The sequence below is a fragment of the Melanotaenia boesemani genome, chromosome 19 (assembly GCF_017639745.1).
Source record: "Melanotaenia boesemani isolate fMelBoe1 chromosome 19, fMelBoe1.pri, whole genome shotgun sequence".
Classification (NCBI taxonomy): Eukaryota; Metazoa; Chordata; class Actinopteri; order Atheriniformes; family Melanotaeniidae; genus Melanotaenia; species Melanotaenia boesemani.
This window is the reverse complement of record NC_055700.1, coordinates 28,543,813-28,552,833: the sequence shown is the minus strand read 5'-3', so window position 1 is coordinate 28,552,833 and position 9,021 is coordinate 28,543,813. Positions and strand designations below refer to the sequence as shown.

General features: G+C 40.1%; 1 protein-coding gene across 4 annotated transcripts; it reads right to left on the bottom strand.

Annotated features, from left to right (window-relative positions):
- Positions 1-1,176: 1,176 nt before the first annotated feature.
- On the bottom strand, positions 1,177-8,331 carry thnsl2 (threonine synthase-like 2). 4 transcript variants are annotated; one of them, XM_041969551.1, is made up of 11 exons: positions 8,232-8,331; positions 7,602-7,728; positions 6,833-7,104; positions 6,498-6,692; positions 6,045-6,197; positions 5,726-5,959; positions 4,519-4,667; positions 4,156-4,281; positions 3,896-4,050; positions 1,565-1,809; positions 1,177-1,248 (listed from the first exon to the last, which is right to left on the bottom strand). In XM_041969551.1, the coding sequence occupies exons 3-10, from the start codon at positions 7,053-7,055 to the stop codon at positions 1,581-1,583; spliced, it is 1,464 nt and encodes a 487-aa protein (XP_041825485.1). In that variant the 5' UTR covers positions 7,056-7,104; positions 7,602-7,728; positions 8,232-8,331; the 3' UTR covers positions 1,177-1,248; positions 1,565-1,580. The 4 variants fall into 4 exon arrangements, with proteins under 4 accessions (XP_041825485.1, XP_041825482.1, XP_041825484.1 ...); XM_041969548.1 differs by having other exon boundaries at positions 1,177-1,809; XM_041969550.1 differs by having other exon boundaries at positions 1,177-1,809; positions 7,602-7,724; positions 8,232-8,258.
- Between the last annotated feature and the right edge of the window lie 690 nt (positions 8,332-9,021).

Here is a 9,021-nt window from a genome sequence, read left to right as displayed (position 1 = left end):
GCAGAAATATACTGGAGAATAGTATAACCTTGTCAAATATTTAAAAATAAGTAAATAAATAAATAATAATAATAATAATAAAAGGTTATTCGCATGTCCAATAGTTTAATAAATAACTTTTAAAAAGTTGGACTGTTTTACATTGACATAATAATTTGTAAACATTTTTAACAGTTTTTCCTTCAAAAAGCATTAAAATAGGGGTGGCATCTGTATTTATGTATAAGGTATAGTTGGCCAAATGTATACCTTTTGCTTTCCATTTGACACCCAATTTTCACTGTTTTATTTTTTTTTACAACATGCAAGACAAACATGGAAAGACAGGGTTTAATTAACTAATAATTATTTAATAATTAATCTATTATAGCTAAGATTTTAAGTAAAACTTAAATTTGTGCACATCTGGTTTAGAGAGTTCAGCTTGAGTGTTTTTGTTTTTTATTTCTATTGGTATATTCTGTGAATGTCCATGGCAACCAATTTCATAAAGCTAAACCTTAAAGTTCAGCAGATTACAGAGGCTGTGGCGCCGCCCAGGGGCAGAAATGAGGTATGTCCCGGTTAAACCGGTCCAAGCAGATGGAAGACCTTCCTGGTTCTGGTTCCGATGGGGGTTTCTCTTCCTGGTTCTGGTTCTAACTTGTTTAATGTACTTTTGACATAATTAATTTTCTTTTGTGTGATGTTTTCAGCAGACCCTTCGGCTTTAAGGTTTTTATTGCCATGGTAACTTTTCGTAGAAATGCTGTACAGATTTAAGGAAGGCAGTCGTTATAAAAATACAGAAATTAGTTCATTAATGTATGAACAAAGAAATGAAACATTTATTTACTATAATAATTTATCTCCTGTCATTAATAAAAAATAAAAACAGAATAACTAAACATATCTATACAAACTATATAATATTCATTCATTCATTTCCTGTACTGCTGAGTCCAATGAGGGTTGCAGGAAGCTGGAGTCTTAACAGGCGAGAGGCAGGTACACCTGGACAGGTCAGCAGTCCATCGCAGGGCCACACAGACAGACAAACCACTCACACTCACTCCTAGAGAGCATTTACTGACCAGTTAACCTAACATCACGTCTTTGGATGGTAGGAGGAAGCCGGAGTACCCGGAGAGAACCCATGCATACACACACAAACATGCAAACTCCACACAGAAAGGCCACTGTTTGAATTTTATTTAAAAATCAGTTTAAATTCACCAGCCTGGGTCATCTCTACCACTTGGTCTGGGTCTGTAATACCAAAAGTAAATGTTTGTAATATCATTTGATAATTTAACTAATATTAGCTTATTTCAGAAATTTGTTAAAAAAAATCTTTGATTCGTATTATTATTGTCCAAAAGAAGAGAACAAATGCAAATGTTTTCTTCTCACTGATGTCACTGTGACAGCTGATCAGGTACATGATATCACTCTGCAAATAAAAGGTCATTTGTCAATACAGACCAAAGTCCATCAAAAAGACAAGAAGATGGATTTACAATAAGCCCAGCCTTTAAAAACTCAGATAAAGACGTGAGTGGATCAGATCCCAGAGACCTCTGACCTTGTCTATAGAGCAGTCAGTGTTTCTGATAAGCGCCTGCCTCCTTCCTGATGTTGCTCAAAGACTGGATCCATTCCCTCAGCCTGTCCTCCCAGTCAATACACCAGTTCAAACTCCTCTCCAGATTCTGGACACGGGTGGGAGACCTGTCCAAAGCGAGCACCGCTTCAGGTAGGTCAAAAGACAGGCCGGCCTTCTGCACTGCTGCCTCAAACTTGGCTGGAGATGCTGTTGCAATATAACACCTGCAGACACAGTGAGAGCCCTTACCCAGAGAACTGGACCCAGAGACCTGGACCCACAGAGATGGACCCAGAGAACTGGACCCAGAGACCTGGACCCACAGAGCTGGACCCACAGAGCTGAACCCAGAGACCTTGGGCCTCATTTATCAAACTGTGCATCTGCGCACAACTTTCAGATTTATCAAAGCGTGCGCACGCACATCCTACACCTGTTTCCATTTATAAATCAGAATTAACTCTAAAGCGGGCGAGGGAACGCCTTGCCACGCCCGCATGGTGGCTATAAAAGGTTAGGTGAACGCCTGTAACACATATTCATCACATCATTTCCATGATGGCTCGAGAGGGGAAAAGGAGGGAAAAAGAATGAAGAAGTGTATTTTCGGGGGGTGAGACAGAGATCCTGATGGACCACGTTGAAAAACGTAAAAATGTGTAATTGGTGGGCACTGTGTGGGCATTACTGGTGTCAGAAAGACAGAATAGTGGCAGCAGGTGACTGATCCTGTCATTGCCTGCTTCTGACAGTGTTCAAACACAAGACACGCCAGAGGCATCAGAACATACAGCTGGATATCTCCGTTGGTAGAGCATCTGTCTGCCATACGGGAGACCGAAGTTCGATTCCCACAGGGGTGAATCGCTTTGGAGAAAAGCGTCTGCTAAATGACAGTAATGATGCTGGCATTTAGTCTTTTGTTTTAATTTATAAAATATGTACATATGCATTGGTAGCAGTTTATTTAGTGTTAAATAATATTTCTTTCTAGTTGCTGGGTGCTCCAGCTGGGTGGGCGGTGCTCTAGGTGGGTGGGCGGTGTTCCAGCTGGGTGGGCGGTGCTCTAGGTGGGTGGGCGGTGTTCCAGCTGGGTGGGCGGTGCTCTAGGTGGGTGGGCGGTGTTCCAGCTGGGTGGGCGGTGCTCTAGGTGGGTGGGCGGTGGACAATCACCGCTATTAACCAGGTGGACAAGGAGTTGTGGAAAATAAAGATCGTCGGAACAGAAATTAGGAAAAAGCATTGTGTAAGAATAAATAAATAAGGAAATCCTCCTCTTGTGTGTTTCATTAGCGTAGCATCACTTCTAGACCTCCAGCCTCCAGTCTGGTCCCGCTCTGCTGGAATGAAGGACCAAAGCTACTTTCCACACTGACTGCTACATGCTGGCAGCAGACTGGCACCTTATTTATCTGGATGGATTTTATAACATGAAGTTTTGTTCCACAATGACAGAACATGTTTTAGTGGTTGAGGTTATTATTATCATCTCCCTTTTTCCTGAAATTCCTATTGGTTTTCCCCGAGCGTGGCTCTTAGGAGAATTAATATAGAATGTGTGTCTTTATTCATTTCTGCAAACAGCTTTAATATCTAACATGTGGTGTGAAGGTAATAGTGGATTGTACACAAATGTCTCACATTTCACATCATTTCCTTGATTTTATTCTGGACCGTTGGTGTCGCTGCTTCCCATTTTGCTAGATAATGTGCGTAATGGAGGGTCAGAGTTGCCGTGGAGGTAGGAATATTTTCCTGTCAAGTTTGGTTTTTATAAATCCCAAAGTTCACTATATTTGGCATACGCCGGTTTTTGTTCCTACGCAAGCTTGACAAATGAGGCTCCTGGACCCAGAGAGCTTGACCCATAGAATTTACAAAAATTACAAGTTTTTATTAATCTTAAGTAATTAACTCATCTTAATCTTAATCATTAAAATCTCACAACTGCAGGAACAAAAGACCTAAAACGTTCAGTAAGAAGCTAAGGCATAACTGCACGCTCACTCAAAGAGTTTTTAAGACTATTAAAGACTTAAAGACGTGTAGAGGATGGCTTTCCAAAAATAAAATAGTTCCTGATTTTCAGCATATTGTTTATCTGATCTGGAAATCATCGGAATATAATTAGAATGTAATCAGGATACGATCAGGATGCTATCAGGATGTGATTGGGATGGGATCGGGATAATATTGGGCTGCAATCAGAACGTAATTAGACTAATTTCCTTGCAGGTGTTTGTCTGAGTGAACCTGTTTATTTACATGTGGCTAGACGGAATATTTTGTAACTAAAACCAGAAGCCAAACCTGTTTAGCGCAGCGCTGTGAGGACAGTGGTAATGATGCCATACAGCCACAGCTGTGTGAGGACACAACACATACTGGTTTTCTTCCCAACACATCCTCATGGTCTCCAAGATTCCCTCATCAGTCACTGTGCCGGTCAACAAAACCTGTGACAGCTACAAGGAAAAGAGAGGGGAGATGATGTAACTTTAACAGGTGTGATGATAGCATTAACACAGAAGATAGAACGTGGCAAAATGTAAATCTTGAATAACTGCTACCAGTTTACGGTGGTTTTCAGGCAGCAAGAATCTATGGGAACTTTGAAACTTCTCCATCATGCTCTTAACTGAAGCGCTGTCTCGGCCCAGCAGCAGCCAGAAGACTCGCTCCATGTTGTACGGATCCTACAAGCCAGAAAAACTCAGGGTCAGTCTGACCTCCAACAAGATGAGCACAAAAACATCTGGTCAGACTGTCATGAAGCTTGTTGGAGGAGTTTGTAAACAACAGCAAATCTGTCTTTATAAAATTCATCAGAAACGATCTCATTAGGGCTTAAAGAAAAAGCTCATGAGGTGCTCACAGTGAGGAATCCCTTCATTCACCAATAACAGTCAGTGAGCCTTCAGATGGCTGAGTACCTGAATGTCTATGGCAGGGGCCAGAGTCTGAGTGACATGAGCAGCCATGCAAAAGTCGCCGGTGGTTACCGTCCTGTGCACTGTATCATTAGAGTTCACCATGGCAACCAGTTTCAGGGGCAATCCCATCAGCTTTACAATGTAGCCAGCTGACACAGAAACAAACACACAGACAGACAGGAGAAGAAAACAAGAATAAAAAACATGGAGGTCTTCCGGAACATCTGTCAAATGTGTTCTACTGTTTAACATTTTAACCAGGTTTTATTCAGCCTAACGGTAAAAAGCATGATAAAGTAAAATAAAATAAGATTAGACTGGATAAGATAAATTAGGATAACATCAAATAAAATACAATAAGATATAAGATTAAAATAAAATAAAAATAAGATAAGATTAAGTTAAATTAAGGTAAGGTATGATTGAATTAACCCGTTAAGGCCTGACCGATGAGAAAATGGTACGAAAAGTCAAAGTTTTTAAATATGAGGTCTTTATTTGGCCCTTTAAGGAATTTAAAAAAAAAATAAAAAAATTTTGGGGGAGATATCTACCATTTATTACCATGTGATATATTAAAAATATTATAATGTGGTTTTCTGTTTCTGGATATCTATTAGGGGACAGAAGACAAGAATCAGATTGTGTTCAACAGGATTTTGAGCAAAGTTTATACCATAAATGACAAATATGTCACGTCGGGCTCATAAAAACTTGGGTTAAATGAAAAATTAAACTGAAATAAAAATGTAATAAAATACAATTAAATAAAATAGAAAATAAAATAAATCACAAGATAATCTAATCTAATCTAGGATAAGATAAGATAAGATAAGATAAGATAAGATAAGATAAGATAAAAATAAAAAGAAACACTTAAAAGAAGTAGAAACCTTTCTACCAAATGACAACAATAATATCCAAGTAATCATTTTTATCAAGTGATGGGAAAAACACACCTGCTCCACCGTTGGACAGAAAAGGTAGAAATGAGCCCTGTATGTCTGCTCTTCTCATATATTATCAGCCTTTTCATGCTGTGCTGTTTCCTTAAAAGTGGGAATGCTATAAAATTTGGTAAGTAATTACCAAATCAAAATAGTACAAAGACAATAAATAAATGTTTCACAGAGAAGTTTTGTTTTTACTTTTGATTCTGTTGCATGTTTTTAAACACGTTTAAACAGTTGGATCCATGCCAGCCCACCTGCGATGTTTCCTGCCCCTCCTGTTGGAACCACCACCTCCAGCTCAGGCAGATCTGCACCAGAATCCTCCAGACCACTGAGCTCCAGGTAAGCCAGTATAAAGTGGGCCAGCTGGACCATGACTCTGGACCAGTTGACCGAGTTGAGGCTCATGAGTCTGTGAGTCTTTACCAGCTCCTGGTCAGCAAACAGACGGCGGAGAGGCTGGTCGATGTCGTCTGAGCTGCCGTCCGCTGCACAGGCGAGCGAGTAACAACACAGTCCGTTCAGAGGTGTTACAAGGAATAAACAGACTTCTGGTTAGAGAACAGATGATACCTGCAAACACATGGACGTTGTCCTCCAGACAGGTGATCATGTGCTTCTCCTGCACCGGAGTGATGCGTCCTCGAGGATAAACCACAATCACATCCAAACCAGGGAGACCTTTAGCACTCTGGATGGCCGAGCCCCCAGTGTCCCCCGATGTACCTGTGGTGGGTTTGGGTCAGGATCCTGGTCTTAATGTTGACCACATGTATAGGAATTGTGTGAAACGTGAATGTATATTTAGTTTATCCCAATTATGTTCTGTATCTTTACTATGGAGACAGATGCTGGAGAAGTTCCTGCTTCTTCACTACCACACATGGCTGATATTAACACAGAACTCAGGAGAAAGGACAGAGCAGAGATCACGAACAAAGGTTTACATCAGCATTTGGTGTTTATGGGGTTATAAAATCCTCACTTCCATCAACTGGTCCACAAATTCTTTTTTTCTGTTCTTACCTACAAGAACAGTCGCTCGTCTGTTCTCTTTTTGTAGGAAGTAGTTAAGGAAGCGAACAGTACAGGTCATAGCCAAGTCCTTAAAAGCCAGGGTGTTTCCATGGAAAAGCTCCAGGACCGACAGACCACCTTTCAGTCGGGATATTGTGACCACCTCTGGCACAGAGAACCCAGACAAGGCTTCGTCTATGAGGACTAAGACAAACACAGAGAGGAGACGATGAGTTTACTGTCTGCTAGCTGAAGAACTAATGGTCCAGTTCTTACTAAGATTTTACAGCATTTGTTGAGGAATTAGTGTTTACTGGAGACATCAGTTTGAATCTTTGCCTCACCCTCCAGGTCATCTCTGGGGATCAGCTCGGCAGGGATGAACAGTGATGCAACCTCCACCACCAGTTTGCTGTAGGACAGCCCCTTCCAGCGTCTCAGGGTGTCAGGGCCCAGTACAGGCACCTGTTCTGGCATGAACATCCCTCCATCTGGAGCATAACCTGAGAACAGCACATCCCTGAAGTCCCATCCATGGACCCCACCACGAGTACTGCAGTACTTCATCCGTCCACCTGTGGATGCAGGGTCAGGCTATTCTGGCTTCTTTAATCACCTGCATCAGAAAGACTAAATATAGTTTAATCTGATTCCTAATGATAATACTAATAATTAACCCCAACCCTGTACATACTGATTGATATCTGCTAAATGTGTGAAACAAATATAGAAAAACAACTAACATTTAAAATAAATAAATTAGCAGATTAATAAAAAGCTTAATGAATTTTCCATTACTGCATTTTGGTTTCATTCACATTTTCCATGTTTGGGAAACTTCTAAAAACTAAAACTACACAGAACTGTTGGAAATGTAATAATAATAATAAACACAATTTAGTTTACAGCTCCAGTTCTGAAGTCTGGACTCTGGGTAAAATGTAAATAAAACCAGAACACAATGATTTCCAAACCTCTTCAATATTTTACTCCCAGTAGAAGATAAACAACATATAAGATGTTGAAACTGAGACATTTTATGATTTAATGGCAAATATGAGCCGATAGTGGATGTGCTGCACCTCTCTGCCCTTCAGCGTTCCTGAGACTTACCGCTGCAGCCCCAAAACAAAGTAAAGCTCTCCTCTTCAGTTCTGCTGTTTCTATCAGATGTTTCTGCTTCACAGCTACTGGCAGCCTGAGCTGAACTTTGGACCCACATTCAGCTCTGATTGGCTACCTTAAGATGAAGGTGAACCTGAGTTTGTACCATGAGACATGTTATGTAAATGTAGGCTTAACACCTGTTAAAACCCAAATCAACGTGAAACGGCCAGTTTCAGCTCAGGCTTGGAGTTTAAACTTTACCTGTGGTTCAGTTTGAGTGTCAGGGGGCCTGATATTGACAAACTAGTCATAAGTTCAAGAAATGAGATAATTTATTTAAAGATTAAGACAAAATAAAGTAAAACGTGTAAAGAGGGTGATGCTTCTTAAAAAAGTTTCTTAAGACTTGGGATAGCCTAACTGATGATTGATTGTAGTCTGATATGGTTAATCTAGCCTATATATTTAACAGAATTTAAAGGGACGTCGGCTAATGCTTATTTATCTTCTGCGCTGTGTGTAAACACGTGTGTACGGTACAGTTCTTCACGTCCGGTTTCTAAAAGGACTGGGGAACTTTGAAATGTGTCAGAAGACCAGAATTTCCAGTTAACAGATTTCTTTCTGCTAACTTACCTCCGTTTGTTAGCTGTCAGCGGACCCCGCACTAACGCGTCTTTTGATTGGCTCCGAATGCACTGGGCGGGGCCAGAGCTGTATTCAAGTATTTGGTGCGCAGTACGCATGCTCTGAAGGAGCGCAGCACGCGCCAGTAAGAACCACCGGACATCACCGTGATGATGTCAGCCATTCATGTATTTATTTATATATTTTTAATAAATTTCCAACTACAAACAGAACAAACAGCTGCAGTGGTGGCAGGATGATGTATCAGTAATCCGTATTTAGGTTACCACGAGGGAAAAAAGATAAGGAATGAAGGAAAACGTGCACGTGTAGTAAAGTGTAAACTAATATCTACTGAATAATCAGCTGCATACCATTCTTAGCAAAAGACGAATCTTGCCACATATTGAGTCATTTATGTGAGGGGTTACTGATTACACCCAGAAGACCAAAAATGGTCTTATCTGTTATTTAAAGACTTAGAATGAAAATTTTTTCCCCCTTGTTGCATTTAAGTTGGTATTTGTAACACCATGTAGTTTCTATTCAAACAGAAAACATGCAGAAAGTTTGGTTAAAAGCTGGTTTTAAGCTTTTTTTTGTTATCTGTATGTACTTCATTTTAAATCGGCTTATTTCTTTTTAAAATGTTACTGGTGGTTTGTAAGAATTACTAACTTTATCAAGAGAAAAAAAGAAAAAAAAAGTACATTTGATTTTTTTTCCGTTCATTTTAATGTACATCTGCAAACATGTAAAAACATTTATACAAGTTTCAACACTGGAGACCATTACAAAA